Raw genomic sequence first — 18,493 nt, forward strand, 5'->3', positions numbered from 1 at the left:
CAGAATCCAAGAATTTCCATTTTATTTCCCACAGTTTGTGCTTTGTAATTTCTGTGTGAACACTTCATAATTTCACTGCGTCTTCCGGGGTTTGTTATGGTTGGACCATCTCTGTCTTTCAAGAGCTTAATTAAGGGAGGATCCAGTGGCATTGGCTATTGACCCTTATGAGTTGGAATGGTTGCTTTTTTCTATTTTGTCCCCTCCCCCTACCCCAGGGACTTGCCTAGATAAAGCCACACCCATCCTCTTTTAATGCAGATGCCCATGTTGGAAGCACTTGTTCTGTGTAAGCGGCCTTTCCTGTTACTTTTCCTTATACCCACCTGCCTTTGCATAGGTTGCAATGAGGAGATCATCGGGCTTTGCTTGGAAGTTCCAAATTTTGTCCCAGTTTTCACTCATCATCTTGGACATTAGAATCCCATTCACTTCCCTGGTTTCTGGCTGCATGTTCTGTTCATCGAGGTGGAGGTCTTTCAATTTTTCCAAGGGCATCTTAGAATGGGGACTTGACAGGCTCTGTAGGAAAGGGAATGAATATTATTTCTAATATTTAGACTTAACTTTGAAAGCATTTCTCTCAGGTGACCAGAAGAGCTACTGGCATGTTTTTTGTTTGTTTGTTTGTTTGTTTTTATGTTTTTGTTTTTGTTCATTTAGTAAGAAAAGTAAAGCTGTCAGCATGTGGAACATTTGTAACATGTCTACAAACATCTCTGAGGGAACAACAACCACAGGGAGGAAGACAACCAGGGAGGAATCTGCCATTTTGTGTTGTCTCCTTCGAACTAGACTCTTTGAGACCTGAGAAACAGGCAGAGAGATGGTTTATGCCATAGATCATGGCTTACTGTGGGATTCAAGGAGCATGAAGTGGGTTGGATTGAAAGCAGTGCTGAAGTGGGTGGGGGTAGGCTCACTAAACTGTTTCTGACCTGACTAGTACAAAGTTTATAGAAATAGCTTCATGGAACACCTTGGTAGGGTCACTCCCTATGAAACTATGTTCATCAAAGGGCCACAGCAAGGCAGTCTGGTTGACAGAAATCTTTCTGGAAGTTAGCAGCAGTAGGGCTCAGCTGAAGAACAAACACTAGCTAAAGCCATCCTATATATCTTGGAGAATGAACACAATAGTGTTGGGGTAACCTACCCCCACACATATTGTATGAACTGGCTATGAATGTGTGCTCCTGTATTGTCTAGTGTGAATTGCTGTACCGGCAGTGCAGGGGTACTGGCAGCACATGTGCTATTGTCATTTCTATAACCCAGAAGACATGCTTTCTATATTAACGTTTGTTGATTCCCTACCTACTGAAAATGATGTAAACAGAGTGATCAAGTAGTCTCTGAGATTATCATGTTCAAAAGCAAGTTGCCCTTGGGAGGTCGTATAGCCCTCAGTCTGGCCAAAGGGCAGTAATAGACTGGTCATAGTACTGCTGCTGATTAAGTAAGCTGTGGAACTTTCCCACTATGCTCTTACCACTAAAAAGCTTTGGATGAATAAAGATCTGGATGCTTGTGCTTAGAGGGAAATTGGAGCATAGCAGGGAGGTAGAGCAGAGAGAACCACATGGTAGACACTAGTGGTAAGGGAGCTGGGCTGAGTCTAGATGGCTACCTGAGGACCTGCCCCCAGCTCAACTATATTGATGTCTCTGTGACTTTGTTATTAAATCTCAAGCAGGAACCCCCAAAGCCCCTACAATAAAATGGCTTAAGTCATGACAGCTATTTCTATGATGAAAAATTTTGTTTCAATTTCTTGAAATCTTAGAATTACATTTATGCAGATCTGTATGTGCTGTTGCACACCTGTAGTTAGTCCTAGCACTTGGAGACTGAAGCAGAAGGACTTTGAATTTGAGACCAGTCTGGACTGCAAAGACACATATACTTACATCCTTTTATAGAGAAGTAAAGTAAGAAAAGCCATAGCATTTCTGGTTTTGTTCTAAGAGTATAAGAATGATCTTGGGAGGTTTAGCAATTGCGAATGTGGCTAAGAGTTTGATATAATGAAATATCTAACAGGTGAAACTTGCAGTTAGAGCTTAATGTATTGTTGCAGCATTTTGTATGAAGATTCAGTTTTGTCAGGTTTGTGAGTGAGAGATCTGAGTTACCATACTGAAGAGCTAACTTAGAAGATTTAGGCTAATTTTTGAGGTAAGGTATTCATTTGCAGAATAAGGGTTTACACGGTCACCCATAATTCTGGATGTTGCATATGAGTTCAATAAAGTTATTATAATGGCCACTCTATTTATTTATAAGAGACAGGTATTCTTTGAAAATTCTGCTGTCACTTAATAGCATGCAAAGTGATCCATCAAACAAAGGCTAGAGCTTGCTGTTCTGTGGCTTAACAGCTGTTTCCTCTCATACTGCAGTTGCGTGAGATACACTGAGGTACCCATCTTTCCTTTTCTTCCTGGTGGAGTTTATTGCCTTGTTTTCCATTCTGAAGGCCAGGCACTTACTTATTTATAGGCAGCTACAGAAGTGTCTGGGAATGTGGCAGGACTAGTGCTCTGGTTCCTAAGTCAGTGGCCTCTACCTGGTGGGCTGTTCCTGTCTCAGTCGCTTTGACCTGAGAAGGTTCATTAAACCTATCTTCTACTTCTGGTTTCCGAACTAGAAAGGGGAGGCTTCCCCTTCTCTGAGGATAAGAGTTGGGAGTAACGGGAGAGCAATTTGTAAGAGTAGGACTGGGAGAATGGGGTGTGTGTGTGTGTATGTGCTGTGATCAGGATGTAAAGTGAATAAATAAATGGTGGAAAAAGAAAGGACTCTGGGATAAAGAAAACATATGTGGCAACTATCTTTTAAGGACATGTCCTCCTCTTTCATTCTGAAGTGACACACTTAGTGGCGATGTGTTGACCTTTCCTAGGAATTCATTTCACCAAGGTCAGGGGTGAGGAAACAGAGCAGGAGGGTCTGCAGGTAAGTTCTAAAGTAGCCTGAGGTAAGAGTGGTTTCTGAAATTTTTGTTTTTTTTGTTTTTTTTCTCAGAGACTGACTTTATTATGGAAAATGAATGCTCTATGAAGCCACAGAATGATACAGAGGAAATCTCAGTGAACATTACTAAGTGCAAGGAAGCTTGTCTGAAAAGCTGACATATTGTGCTATTCCAACTATGTGGTCTTATCAGGAAGGTGAAACTGTGAAAACAGTGGAGGTGAACCGGGATCTGCAGCTAGGAGGTAAGATGAATGTGGGAAGATGGCAGCGATTAGGGGGCAGAAATGACTGCATGATAACAAGACTGTGAATGCCAACTGTTATACAAGCTCCATAGGATGTGTGTGTGAAACCCAGGCATGATAGGGTAAACTTGTCATCCCAGAAATGAAGAAGGAAGATAAAGATTACCCTCAGCTACATAGTGAGTTTGAAACCAGCCACTCATCTAGACAGAAAATGATAGGGGGAGACAGAGACAGAGAGAAATGAAGACAGACAGAGACAGAGTTGAAGACACAATGTGGAAGAGCTGAAGCCAAGAATGCAGGCAGACAGTCCCATTTCACCTTCCCAGGACTTCGAGTAGAGCAGCCTCACCAAAAGTCTGACATTAGAACTTGTGTCTCTATATCTGGAAGCTAGAAAGCTTATGTTGCTTTAAACCACCAAATTTGTAGTAATCTCTTAAGCAGCAATATGAAGCTGACACAACAGCTAACCAGAAGTGAAATATAGACAATGGGCTCATTCAGAAACTAGGTGAGCCAGACTTTGCACAGGGTATTTATTATTATTATTATTATTATTATTATTATTATTATTACTGTTTGGTTTTTCGAGACAGAGTTTCTCTGTGTAGCCCTGGATGTCCTGGAACTCACTCTGTAGACCAGGTTGGTCTCGAACTCAGAAATCTGCCTACCTCCTTACCTGCGTACCAAATGTGGTGAAATCAGACTTAAAGTAACAGCTCTTCTCATCCTGCCTACCTACTTATTCCTAAGGGTACCAGTGGACGTTATATTTGGAAAGAGACCAACCCCATACTCCCAGGGGGAAAGTAAGCAGTAAGGTTTATTTGATCCTTTGGTCTAGGATCAGAGATTCGTAATAACTGGATAAGAAAAATAAAATGACAACATGGCAGAAGTACTCTAGAAACTCCTCAGCCTAGAATAAACTCCCTGTGGTAAAGTCTGTTGTTGAGGAGTCAGAGGAACAGGGCATAGAACAGACCTGCCTGTCATAGTCAGACCCTGCATAAAGAAGTAGAGACTCTTCAAAGCTCTTTTATGGGTTCTTGTAAATATTTTGTGTGCTTCCCTTTAAGATGGGGTTGCTAATGTCTGGAAGCTCCTGGCAGAGATTCTGTGGTCAGAGCAGCAAAAAGTTGCTAAGCTACTCCCCTCTTAGGGAAAGCACTTCGTGGGGGAAAAGCCACAGTATAGGAGTATTAAGAGAAAGAACACCCTAGTCCCATATAAGTGAAATGGCAGTAGGGAAGAATAGATGACATCCACCAACTCTCAGTTGACCTTAGCAATGTAGTTAGGGCAGGCTCTCACCCATGGATTTGTGGGAACTTCACTCATATGCTTCCATTCATCTTTCTCTACTCTGCACATGAATGCCTTACTCTTTCCTTTTCTCTCCCTCCCTCCCTCCCTCCCTCCCTCCCTCCCTCCCTCCCTCCCTCCCTCCCTCCCTCTCTCCCTCCCTCCCTCTCTCCCTCTCTCTCTCTCTCTCTCTCTCTCTCTCTCTCTCTCTCTCTCTCTCTCTCTCTCTCTCCCTCCCTCTCTCTCTCTCTCTCTCTCTCTCTCTCTCTCTCTCTCTCTCTCTCCTTTTATTCCTTTCTCTCTTCCTTTCTATATATGGTGGTTTGATTTGGAGGGTTGTTTGCTTTTGGGGGGGGAGATGGTGGTCCACGTCTTACTATGTAGCATTGGCTTCACTGGGGCTTGACTATTCTGGCCTGAAAAACACAGAGATCCACCTACCTCCTGAGACTAAAGGCATATGGCACCAAGTGCTAGTCACAAAATAAGTAAATAAATAAAATAAAATAGTAATAATTAAAACAAAACACAAAAATAGATCTAAGAACAGCCTGAAATCTGACACTCAAAAGATAACAATTTGCCTTATTTCTTTTAATAGGTACAGTATTATAGATAGCTAAAACCCTGTTGCCAATTTTTCTCCCTCCTTTCCCTTTTCACCATATGGGAAATTATAATCATATAATAAATTGCAATCACAGTTCAGATTTGGATATCTTCACAATGTTTTTGTAATTTGGATTTCATTTGTATTCATAATAAAATGATAAATAATATGTTCTATACATTTTTTTACTGTAGTTGATGTTGTAGTTTAGAGATTGAGCATTTACAAGGGACTGGGTTCCATTTCAATCATCCGGGAGAAAAAGATAAGGAGGAGACTGAAAAGGCTCATAAAGAAAATGTGAGAAAATCTCATGTGATCTCTTTTCTTCATTCACCATACTATTTTTTACAAGTTGTCAACAGGATTAAAATCTGAACAACATTTTCTGTGGTCTTTTTGCCAAAATCATTTATTCTGAATCTAAATGGAAGGAAAAACATTGAATAATCAGAATGTTACCCATGCCGCACATACGAGAACTGCTCAAAGGTAAACACTGCAAAACAAGAGGCTAGGAGATTGCTCTAGGTCAGTGCTTCTCAACCTTTCTAATTCTACGACCCTTTAACACAGTTCTTCATGTGGCAGTGATCCCCAACCGTAGCCTAACTGCAATTTTGTTATTGTTTTAAAACATAGTGTAAATATCAGATATGCAAGATATCTGACATGTAACTCCCAAAGGGTTTGTTGAGAATGACTTTTCTAGATGAAAAGAGAAGCCAATACTCTGCTTTGACTTTAATTAAAACCAAATAACCAATTCCATGGAAACCAAGGGCCATTCCTCCAGAGAATCAGATAGGTAGATCTTCACTTTTCCCTCTGCTCTTCAATATCAAATTCTCCAGTCTTATCCATGTCTCTGTAGAACACTGACTGTAGCCTTACTCCTCTACTTCCTGTATCCATTTGAGTTGATCACGCAGATCTTCCTCCCCTAACTTCCTTTTGCACATTCACTGATTTGTACTATACCCCAACGTTAGCAGGCACTTCCAGGAAACTCACAGACCACTATGACAAGAAATTCTAGCAGGCTAACTACAGATCTATGCCTCTCTCTCTCTCCATTCCATCAACTCTAAATCCTCCAGTCTCAACCAAAGCTCTGTAGTAGACCTTGTGCTGTGGCCTCTCCTTACTCTGTTTCCATTCTCAGGGGACTAAACAGATACCCATTGAATACTTAGCTTTACTCCCTCTTGTATCATCCCCAGAGCCACGTCCCAGTTCATTTCATTCTTAAGTCAGTTCCCAATAACGAGAAACACATTTTACTTGGAACGTCCAATGGTTACATCTATCAGGACCACCAAAGAATTTTCTACCAGGTAATCACAGCCACCACATCCTCCTAAGTACCATAGAGGAAACAAAAATGAGAAGTGAAACACTTAACCCACAAAAGAGAAGAGCAGATATCATAAAGCCCAAAATTAATCTGTAAGTCCCACCTGCCTAAGGACAAGGTAACTTTCTGGAATGCTGGAAGCTGTAGTTCTTGGAAAATAAAAAACCTCATGGGATAGTATAGTTGCCTATGGGTTTGTCTTTATAAATGGGGACACTCAGCTGGGAATTCCAAGGAGTTATCCTTACCAAAGTCCATATCTTGGTCATTATTTAATACTTAATGAAGCTGCTTTAAATTTGGTGTAAAATGGTTGAATTGGTTTTTCTCTGTGAAATCACAGAATAAACAATATCACTACCTAGAATTACAATCTTTCTAATCCCACATGCCTATATTCCATGTGAAAACACAATCAATTACAGGCAGTGCAATATGTCTCCAAAAGAGCCCAATAAACCCACAAAAGAAGGCCCTGAGTATTCTATGATAGGTGAAACTAGGAAAAGCAACTTAAGGTAGCCTTTATGAAAATGATAGAGATCCTTAAAGAAGAAATGAATAAATTCTTTAAATAAATCTATGAAAACACTGGAAGAAAATGAGTAAAGCCATTTAGAACCCAAAAGAGGAAATAGAATCAATTAAAAAAAAACTCAAACTGAAGAAATTCTGAAAATGAAAAATTTAGGAACCCCATCAGAAAACACAGAGGCAAGTTTCACCAGTCAAAGACAAGAGATGGAAGAGAAAATTTCAGGCATTGAAGACATAATAGAAGAAATGGATACACCAGTCAAAGAAAATGTTAAATCTAACCCCTACTCCAAAAGAACCCAACCCCTCCAAAAGCATCCCAGAAATATGGAACACCATGTAAAGACCAAATATATAAGAATTATAATAATCAAAAATACAGAAAGGAAAACCAACCCAGGTAACAGGCACAGAAAGTATTTTCAACCAATCATAGAAGGAAATTTCCCAGACCTAAAGAAGTAGATACCTATCAAGGTGTATGCTAAACATGAAAGATACATGCTGAACACCAGTTAGGCTGGAGTAGAAAAATGTACCCAAGACACATAGTAATCAAAACACTAAACAAGCAGAAGAAAGAAAGAAAGGAAGGAAGGGAGGGAGGGAAGGAAGAAGGAAGGAAGGAAGGAAGGAAGGAAGGAAGAAAGAAAGAAAGAAAGAAAGAAAGAAAGAAAGAAAGAAAGGATATTAAAACACCTCAAGGGGAAAAGGCCAAGTAACATATAAAGGCATATCTACTAGAATTACATCTGACTTCTCAATAGAAACCTTTAAAAGCCAAAAGAGCTTGGTCAGATGTGCTGCAGACCCTAAGAGACCATGTATGCCAGCCCAGGTTGTTATACCCAACAAAATTTTCGATTACCATAATCAGAAAAAATAAGACATTCTATGATAAATTTAAGGAATATATATATATATCTAAAATTCCAGCACTACAGAATGTTTTAGAAGAAAAACTCCAACCTAAAAAAGTAAAATATGATCTGAACCCCGGAGCTGAACCTGTGCCATGGCTCTCCATATCTAGGTTCCACCAAGAGAGAGCTGGTCTCAGCGGAGTGCTGACACACCTGTGAGCACTACTTCTGCTCAAATACCTGTCTCAAAAAGGACCCGCCCAGAGACCTCAGAACACAGGAACTGAGGAGCAGCCTGGGACAGGATCTTTCTGGTTTCCATTTGCACCTGGAGCTGACCCTGTGCCACAGCTCTCTATTCCCAAATTCCTCCTGGAGAGAACTGGTCTCTGAGGAGCACTGACACACAGGTTTGCAGGAGGGACAAGCCACAGTCAGAGACAGCAAGACCAGCTAACACCAGATGGTGAGAGGAAAGGGCAAGAACATAAGCCACAGAAACCAGGGCTACTTAGAATCATTAGAAATCAGTTCTCCCAATTCAGTGAGCCTTAGATACCCCAACACACCAGAAAAGCAAGACTCTGATTTAAAATCACATCCCATGATGATGATAGAGGAGTTTACGAAGGACATAAATAACTTCTTTAAAGAAATACAGGAGAGGGCTGGTGAGACGGCTCAGTGGTTAAGAGCACAGACTGTTTTTCTGAGGGTCCTGAGTTCAAATCCCAGCAACCACATGGTGGCTCACAACCATCTGAAATGAGATCTGACGCCCTCACCCTCTTCTGGTACATCTGAAGACAGCTACAGTGTACTTAGTTTCATCAATGTTACTGCTCAAACTACTGGATGGAGAAAAAAATCCATGAAGCCTTATGTGGCAGAAACTTCCCCTAATGAATAAAGATTTCTGTGGGGAGCGGGTGTGGCGGCAGTCCCAAAGGCGCCAGGGACTGCAGCTAAGTCATATGACTTGCACCTGACTTCCTCATATAAGACACAAACATCTTGAGTGCTGCGCAGGTGTACCAGGATACAGGTGAATCCAATTTGGTGGAGATTTGCCCCTGCTGCCCTGATTAGCTGAAGCTGCGTGCCTGGCGAGGGGGCGTGGCCTGCGGTGCGTGGATGAGAGAGAGTATAAAAGGAGTGAGAGGCCCAGGGTTCGGGGGAGATATAAACAAGGGAGATATAAACAAGGGAGATATAAACAAGGGAGATATAAAAACAAGGGAGATATAAAAACAAGGGAGATATATAAACAAGGGAGATATATAAACAAGGGAGATATATGGAGAAAGAAGAAACAGGACTGAATAAATGTGTGCAGAAGGATCCTGTAGCAGCGTTGTTCTTCCTGGCCTGTTGAGCGCGCGCAACAAGTGGTGCTGAAACCCGGGAAAAGAAACATCTTCAGGCAAGAGTGAAGACCCCCTGCTACAGGGAGGATTCAGAACTGCATAACGGGGAAGAAGGGGTTAATAAAGTGTTCCCGTAAAACAGACTGTTGAGAAGGATCCGGCGTGGATTCAGAACTCTTCAGCTGGGGAACGGTACTGATGAAGAGAAAGAAGAAAGATGAAGACTGAATAAACTGCTGTTAGAAGGGCTGGTGGTCCTGTCGTTCTTGCTGGTCAAGAGCGGACGCGACAATTGGTGGCGGGGGATCCGACTCCCCCACCGAGTTCAGAACTTTCAGCAGTCAGTGGTTGCCGGCAGGGTAAGTTCAAGGTGAGTGAAACTTGGGACCCCAGGAGTTTGGGAAGGACCTCGGATAAAATAGAGGTGAGCATAAAGTTGCCAGGAAGTAGGCACAAAGTAACCCAGGAGTTTGGGAAGGACCTCGGATAAAATAGAGGGGAATATAAAGTTGCCAGGAAGCAGGCACAAGGTAACGAAAGGTTCCCGGCTTTGGGACAAGATAAGGTTCCTGGTTTTGGGATAAGTTAAGGTTCCCGGTTTGGGGACAAGTTAAGGAACTATGATAACCTCAGTGTAGTGATCAATAGATCCTCGCTGTGTAGTTATGCTTTTTTCTCCCGTTGACCCTTTGTGGGTAGGTCTGATAGTTTTGGTCTTGTTTGTTCTGATATATGGACTCTGTTACTGTTTGAAACTGTGTGTAGAGGCAGTCAAGACAGGTCAGAAAATCCTTACAGAGCAACAAGAAAGTATGTCGGAAAAGGAGAAGGGCTTAAAAAGAAAAAGGAAAAAGAAAGGAGACACAGTGTTATCAGGTGGACAGAAAGGACAAAATAAAAGAGCCGAGGTGGAGGAGGAAGGCGAATTAGCTTCTGTGCCTCCTCCCTATGCCTCCTCAGCAGCCACCTATAGGTGGACCTTCTGTCCAGAGATTTGGCGTATTGACTCCCCAGATGGACACAAGGTGATTGAGGTTATGGTCTCATCACCACGAGGTATTGTGTCCATCCCCCTGGGGATCGACAGGATCAGGTGTTGACGTGGGCGAGAGGGTCTGTTTGTGTGTTTCCACAGGACCAGATGGAACCTCTTTGGGTGCCGGAGAGATTGGTGAGACGCTGCAAGAATGAGGCTCCTGATCCAGTTGCCCCTGTGGATGTGGTGGATGATCCCACAAGCACAAAGGATGGAGCCGAGATGGGAGATCCTTTCGGTGTTCCAGAAGCCGATACCAGCTCGACATGACGTTCAAATTTTTCCATGCCTTTTTGATCCCTGAATTCCCCTTAAAGAGATAGCCCCTCTGGCTATCTATCCCTTGCTTCAGGGAAGATGAGCGGGGATGAGAGCCCTGGGATGTATGCTTGTTATAGTGTGTGTGTTTTTTGTGTTTGGCACATGTGTTAGGTGCAGAGTGTGTGGCCCGCACTTTCGCCATGGTAGCGTAGGCTTTTGCTGCAGTGGAGGCGGGACAATCTCCTCAGATTCGGTTTGCCGCTCTAAAAGAAATTATGCTGCGTTATGCCGTGGGGTGCGAGGCTAAGCACTGCACAGAGGATAGCTGCTGTTGGCATCCTGTGGAAGGCATGTCTGATTGCATGAAGGTTCAGTGTCCTAGTTCCCTTCCCTCAGGAAAAACGACACGGGAGCTGGCCAAGACCTCTCTGGGTGATGAGCCTAAGAGATGGTTTTGTGTAGGGCCCCTATGCTTGCACACTGGGGATCAGACCTCTACCTTCACCCATGAGGCTTGCTTGCAGCAATTAAGATCTGGCCATAGGTTAATTAACATCCTGGCCTTTTGATGCACCTGCCGCAAGCAAAACACAATCTCCCCAGGAGTGGCTTGGCATGATTGAGAGGTAGTCAGTGATAAGACTCCCTGGGCATGTCACCAACCTAAGACAGGGATCAAACCAATGCTGTTTGTCACCCAAGGACGGGTAAGGGGCATGGCTGCGGGGGGCTATCTACAGACATTCTCTCTGCCAAAAAAGAAAAAAGGGGGAATTGTGGGGAGCGGGTGTGGCGGCAGTCCCAAAGGCGCCAGGGACTGCAGCTAAGTCATATGACTTGCACCTGACTTCCTCATATAAGACACAAACATCTTGAGTGCTGCGCAGGTGCACCAGGATACAGGTGAATCCAATTTGGTGGAGATTTGCCCCTGCTGCCCTGATTAGCTGAAGCCTCACGACTGGCGAGGGGGCGTGGCCTGCGGTGCGTGGATGAGAGAGAGTATAAAAGGAGTGAGAGGCCCAGGGTTCGGGGGAGATATAAACAAGGGAGATATAAACAAGGGAGATATAAACAAGGGAGATATAAAAACAAGGGAGATATAAAAACAAGGGAGATATATAAACAAGGGAGATATATAAACAAGGGAGATATATGGAGAAAGAAGAAACAGGACTGAATAAATGTGTGCAGAAGGATCCTGTAGCAGCGTTGTTCTTCCTGGCCTGTTGAGCGCGCGCAACAGATTTCAAGGGACCAATCACTGGGCGAGGGGTAGGCAGGACTTCCTGGTCGCAGAGAGAAAGATGGGATGCAAGAGAAAGAAGACTTCCTTTCAGATGGGAGAGAGCATGGAGGCATAATGTAGGAAGACAGAGGTCCCCAGTTTAGGTGGCAGATCCACTGGAATCGGCCATTGGAGGAATTTATAACTTAAAATAGGTTACAAAATTAGGATACTAGTTTGTGCTCCCAGCTATTGTTGATCTTAAACTAAGATTATGTGGTGTTTTGTTTAACATTGCATCTCAACTGGGTTCCAGAGAAAGGTAGGTGGCAGGACACCCTAACCAGCCATGGTAATTTGGAAGCATGGGGCATGTGTAGCAACAGCCAGCCATGAGAACTTGGCAAGCCTGGCAGAGAGGTTTCTGAGCTCTGAGTCCGAGAATCTGCCGGGCTAAGAACAGGCCAGCCTGTCCACCGGTGCCATGCCGGTGGTAGCATGGGATGCTTTTTAATATTTCATGCAACAGCCTTAACCTTACATAAAGAATTGTAGGAAAGCTGGGAGTGGGAAGGGTGGTCTTCCCCAGAGAAGTATGTATCAACTACTGTCTAGTGCCAAACAGCTTGTAAACATACACACAACTGATCTCATATGATCTAAGCAGGTTATATGTAGGAAGATATATTTATATACAAATATCTATTCGATAGCAATTAGTAAAAAAATGGTTTTGAATGTGAAGAATGGAGAGGAGCATATGGGAGGTGTTGAAGGGAGGAGAGGGAAAGGAGAAATGCTGTAATTAAATTATAATCTCAAAATTAAAAATAAAAGTTATATTGGGAGATTAAAATAACACCATGCATTCAATCTGGCCATTCTAGTGTACAACTAGACATCAACAGCAATAGAAACTACAGAAATGTATGAACCCACAGGTAGTCTTCTGCATGATAACTGAGTAAAAAAAAATTAACAAAAGAGATAATTCAAAACTTTCTAAAATTGAATGAAATGAAAACACAACATACTAAAACCTTTTGGACACAATAAAGGCCATTCCAAAAGGAAAGTTTGTAGCAACTAAAGCTTACATAATTTTTTTTTAATTTTTATGGACCCAACTTTATTCCCCCCCCTCTTCCCTTCTCTCGCTTGCTTCAGCCCCAATCTGACCCTGCTCCCGGCCCATAGGGTTTTTATTTGTTTCTCATTACAGAAGGTTTTGAGCCACCATGTGGTTGCTGGGATTTGAACTCGTGACTTCCAGAAGAGCAGTTAGTGCTCTTAACTGCTGAGCCATCTCACCAGCCCTACATAAATTTTTGATATGACAAATTAATAACTTAATGTTATATCCAAATACCTTGGAGAAATGGAAAAGAAAGAAGTCAAGAAATGCATACCCGTTTAACCCCAGCATTGGAGAGGCAGAGGCAGATCTATCTCTGTGAGTTCCTGGTCTATATAATGAGTTCTAGGTCAGCTGGACCTACATAGTGAGAGCTTGTCTCAAAAACAAAAAGAAACAAACAAATGGTAGACACAAAGAAAGAACCAAACCAGTGCCAAGATTGATGAAATACAACAAATCAAAATAACTACACAAAGAATCAATGAAATGGAGAGTTTGTTATTTGAAAAGATTAATAAGATTAACAAACCTTTACCCAAATTAATGGAGAAAGAAATTGAATTAATAACATTTGTTCATCCCACTGATTATGGAATATGGATATGAGTTGCATGCATATGTGACAGGCAGCTTGTCATTTCAAATTCGCAGGAATAATTTTTCTCTTCCTTGGTCATGCCCACACCAACACAGGGGTCTGTCTCTGTATTATGCCTCTTCTACAAGGTCAAGCTTTGTTTGATCTCATTATACTACCTACTTTCTATGGAAATGGGCTGTCTCAGGACTTATCTCTAGTTGAGAGCATGCCTATCCCAAAAAGCTCTTCTCTTACTTTTATATCTGTCTTGATTTTCCTACGAGTTTGGCTAGTTCCACAGAGCATGGTTGGAGATGTTTTAAGAAGTATTTTATACAACCTAGAGAAATATTTCTATATCAATGTCTACCTCACAATATCTGTTCTTCCACATACTTAGCCATAGTTTTGGGTTAAGACCATTCTATATTTAAAATATAAGTATCAATATATGCTATACTCTTATCTTATTACCTGAAGTCCTGGGGGTATTTTGTTTTGTTTGGAGACAGTGTCAAGCCATGTAAATAGGCCTGAATTCATTGAATAGCCTGCTAGCCTCAACCATTCAATCCCTCTCTTTTATGTTTTAGGACTTAGCTCCCTAAAATCTGAGATTATATGCATTCACCACTACTTGGGCTCTTTTAGGAAGTTTTAGGACTCTAATACATTTCCTTTCCTCAATGAGTAGGGTTTATGATAGTAAGTTCATTTCTATAGGAGCTAGTACTACAACTTTGTTGAAGGCTTATGTTTCCAGGGTAGTTCAGGACATGAGCTGTTCATTCAGGATATTGTTAGCTTACAGTTTGCTCTTATCCTGGCTGCTGTCTTTGAGGTTGTTGGGACAGAAGAGCTGTGTGGCTTACTCTAATGCACTGGTCCTTGCCTACAAGAACTGAGAAGACAGTTGTTCATCTACATCTGAGTCTCCATTTTTGCTCATAGGGGACCACTTAGAGTTTATTTAGTGGTATAAGTATATGCATATCTGTACATGTGCTTGCTCAGGGACCAAGGAGGCCAGAATAGGGTGGTGGATGCTCTTGGGCTGGAGTTACAGATGGTTGTGAAGCTATGAACCACAGAGCCCAAGGGGACCACTTTTCTCCAGAATCCTTCGAAGAATCCATGCTTGAACCTGACCATTTATTTCCAGTTCCCAGTGCTGCAAGGCTTTTCTGTGCTGACATTCATGGCATTAAAACCCTGAGTGGGAAAAATTGTCTTCCCCAGGGAAAAGACCCTCCTCCCATCCCCCAGTGGATTTTTCAATACAAGTGGTCAACATGAAAACATACACACAAGTAGCATCATACAAGTAACAGGGCTTATTGTTTTTATACATTTGGGAGTGTGTGTGTGTGTGTGTGTGTGTGTAACAACAACTAAGGTAAAAGAGGTCATGGGAGTGATTGGAGGGGAAAAAAAAGAAGAGGGAAATTATGAAATTTCACTATAATTTAAAAATACTTCAAATGTAGCTCCAGCTGGCATATTAGCCGTTTTGTCATGGAGTAGCTGTTCAGCCTGTTAAACTCATAACTGGTATCCCCAGAAATGTCCTTTGCCTTCACGCGCAATTCTGGGTTAACAGGATGTTTGCTATACATATCCAGTTGCCTAGTGTTTGTTGTTGGAGGACTTTTCAAGTTGTGCTTTGCTATCTGACCTGGAAGTTCCTTAATCTCCTATTTGTGGCTTAAGTAAAAACCCTGTATTTTGTAAACGGGCAGGAAGGACTATCCAGGATATATGTGTTAAGGTTTTTAATTTTCTTTTCAAGTTCTTATACTAAGACAGAAAAAAAAATCATATTTTCTTAGAGAAATAAACTCTTAAACTGATAGTGAATGTGAACACATTCACTTTAGGAAAAAAATGACAGAAAAACAGCAATACTTAAGAAAACTTGAATTAAATTCTATGATTAAACTTTTTTCTGGCTATTGGCCACTAGAACTATGTCTGAAAAGCTTGGAAATATTAGTGCAGTGATACCATATAATGGAGGCCTGCTTCCTGCTATGGCTGTTAAGTGACTCACCTCATATATCCACCCATGACATTTAGAGGCATCTTTTTTTCTGCCTTGAGTTCTAGCTTGCTCCCTCCCTAGCCCTGCTTAGCCTGCATCAATTACTAGAGATATAGCCTGGCCTGTGAATTCTCTGTGGAAAAATAACACTGGTACAAAGCCAGCTCCCTTGAGTTCTTAGAAAATGAGGGTTTCATCCTTGACTACATTGGGAGTTTCAGGATCCCTAGATCCACCCTGGAGCTGGAGCCACTCTGGAGGCTCTGACTTCAGGAACTCCTGCAGACGGCTGGGTCCAAGTTATCTTCTTGTGGGTCTATGAATTCTTCCCATCAGGTCATAGATGTTCTTGCATCTTAATCTATCTACTATGTCATTGTTCTGTTCTGAGCAGCCCCATACAAGGGTGAAAAACCAAAAAGCCTCTTTGCCGTGCCCCAGTGGGGTAATTTCAAGGAGATCTGGGACTATTCTCTTTGCTTTTATTATCAAATCCCAGGGAGGGGCAGTGTTCACCTCTGAGGCTGCCAGGAGATCACAGGAAGGCCCCTGAACTCAATTGTGTCAGCCAATTAAGTCCTGTCTCCAAGGGAAAATTCCTTTGTGTCTCTAATACCTAAGGGTGATTTTAGTAGATCAATCAGTTTCTGACTTGAAGGAGGATGCTCTTAGGGAGTCTTGAGGTCTGGATCCTTCTGGAAGATACCTTTCAGCTTCTCTTGTGTTCTTGGAAAGTTGTCACCTTTCAAGGCTTCAGCATTCTGAGAGATCCCTAGGTACCTGTATTCATACCACACTCGGGAAAGAGCTGTGAAAACTCTCCTGTGAAACCAGGCAGTCAAATGCAAAGTCTACAGCAAAGGCCTGACTTCCTCCTGCGAAGAGCAAAAAGGAAGCTACCCTTTCTTTAGGAGAAGGAATAACAGAAGGTTGTGGCTCAACCCGGACTCTGCAGTCAGCTCGCCTGGGCTTCCCAAGTCAGGCCACACTTTGGTTCCTTTCAGAACAACTAGCACATGGTGGCTCCTAGGACAGAATGTGGACAGTGCCAGGATCACCCACTGGGGAGATCTTGGCCCTGCTTTATGGCAGATTCATTTAACTTTGGTGTCTTCCTTCAGGGAAGAAAGGATTTGACAGTTCTTGATCAGGGAGAATTCTGTAAATCCTTCAGCTAAGCCATGTCTTAAATCTAACAAAAAATCTAACAAAAGACCAGTGGAACTCAGAACTTGTGAAATCTGGGGCTAGAGGCAAAACACTTCTCCTTCATCATTGGAAATGTAGTACTCTTTTCTCTGCTAGAAACAGTGACCACCCCTTCCCCTCTTCCTGAACTTCTGTCTGTTCTCAAGGGTAACCCAGGAAGACAGTAATACTCACAGGATGTCAGGTGAGGACCGATCTCTACCTTGGCCTGTGTTCCCTGTTCCCTGTTTGTTGACCGTTGATGACTTCACTGTCTTTAGACGGATCTTCCAGGATAGCTTTTGAGTTCTGCCGGATGCATGCCACCTGCAAGGGAAGCCTGTGGGTAGTTTCTAATTAATCCTGTTCTCTCCTCCCCTAAATACAGGAGCCTGCTTAGGGCGGGACATAGATCAGGCTACACAGGCACCAGTTTTGCAGAGCAATGCACAGGTAAAAAAGGAAAGGGTAAGCCCACTTTTATATGAATGCCACCAGACTACCTGAGAGCTCCGCATTCCCTTGGAGCCAGAGTTATGTCCCTTTGTTAGGCAGTGAGTCAGATATTAACGGGCATGGAGGCCCTTGGAAATGGACTAATTTAATTTTGAGCTCCATCTTCTTCTCTTGGTAAAACACTAACCTTAAGAAGTGAAAATATCACAATTGTCCTCTTAAGATTTGAAATAATATGTGAAAGAAGCAGGGAAGCATCCTCCACGAAATTTATCATACTGATTGAAAGGAATGAAAGGAAGGCATGCAGAGATAACAGGGCTCTGCATTATTACACGATTTTTTTTTTAAATCAAAAGTTTTGTATCTGAGTTGTCTTGTGTCATGACATTTAGAAGGCACCCTTTCTACTAAATCTTTGCAAAGCTAGTTAACTGCTTAGGACTTCAGAGATGATGGTGATGCTGGGATGTTGCAGGTTTGTGGGCCCCTTAAATAGGCATTCCTTGCCCACCTATGTGTTATACCTTATATCCTGTGAGTAACAAGGAAAACACTTTAAGATGTACTAATGTAACAAAACACCCAACTTCCACGAACCAAATTGCTAAGAATGCCATCAGACAGCATCTCAGGTCTACAGAAGGGTTTTCCTCCCTTTGTGTAGCATCTAACTAAAGTTTCCATTGACGTTTTTGAAAAGTACATTGATTTCCAACTTCGTTGTTTCTGTCACATAAAACTTTTGCTAACTCTACTTCACTTAAACATGTAACTCAAGATAGCCTGAATCTGGCACATGCCTTTAATCCCAGCACTTGGGAGGCAGAGGCAGGTGAATTTCTGAGTTTGAGGCCAGCCTGGTATACAGAGTGAGTTCCAGGACAGTCAGGGCTGTACAGAGAAACCCTGTCTCGAAAAAACAACAACAAAAAAAGATAGCTTGAATCTGTGTTCCTGGGCTATGGCCACTCTTAATTTACTAGAGAATAAACTATTACTTATTTTTTTTGTGGGGGCTGAGAATTGTGTTTGGAAAATTATAAAATTGTAGACATACCACTCTCCCCCTTTGAAAAGAGTTAATTTAAAGGAACCTGTCATCTCTCAGAGATTTGTAACTTCAAGAAATAGGATACACCTAAAATTATGAGGATGGGATAATGGGCTATCATTTTAATGAGATATGCACATACACACCTTAGAAGTCCTTCCTCAGGTATGCTTACAGATTATTGCAGGCAGTGCCATTGGCGGTCCTGTGTTGTAGAGAGCCTTTTGGAGGGTCACTTG

The 18,493-nt window shown here is 42.3% G+C and overlaps 1 protein-coding gene across 1 annotated transcript in view; it reads right to left on the minus strand.

The window, feature by feature from the left end:
* Positions 1-17,056, minus strand: part of Sult1c1 (sulfotransferase family, cytosolic, 1C, member 1) — a 29,017-nt gene extending 11,961 nt beyond the window's left edge. Inside the window, exons 1-2 of the mRNA NM_018751.2 lie at positions 16,940-17,056; positions 327-522 (exon numbers count right to left, since the gene is read on the minus strand). Of these exons, the coding sequence (NP_061221.2) occupies positions 327-498 (172 nt within the window). The 5' untranslated portion in view covers positions 499-522; positions 16,940-17,056. The remainder of the gene's footprint in view (positions 1-326; positions 523-16,939) is intronic.
* Positions 17,057-18,493: the final 1,437 nt, after the last annotated feature.

This window comes from Mus musculus, chromosome 17 (genome assembly GCF_000001635.26).
Source record: "Mus musculus strain C57BL/6J chromosome 17, GRCm38.p6 C57BL/6J".
Classification (NCBI taxonomy): domain Eukaryota; kingdom Metazoa; phylum Chordata; class Mammalia; order Rodentia; family Muridae; genus Mus; species Mus musculus.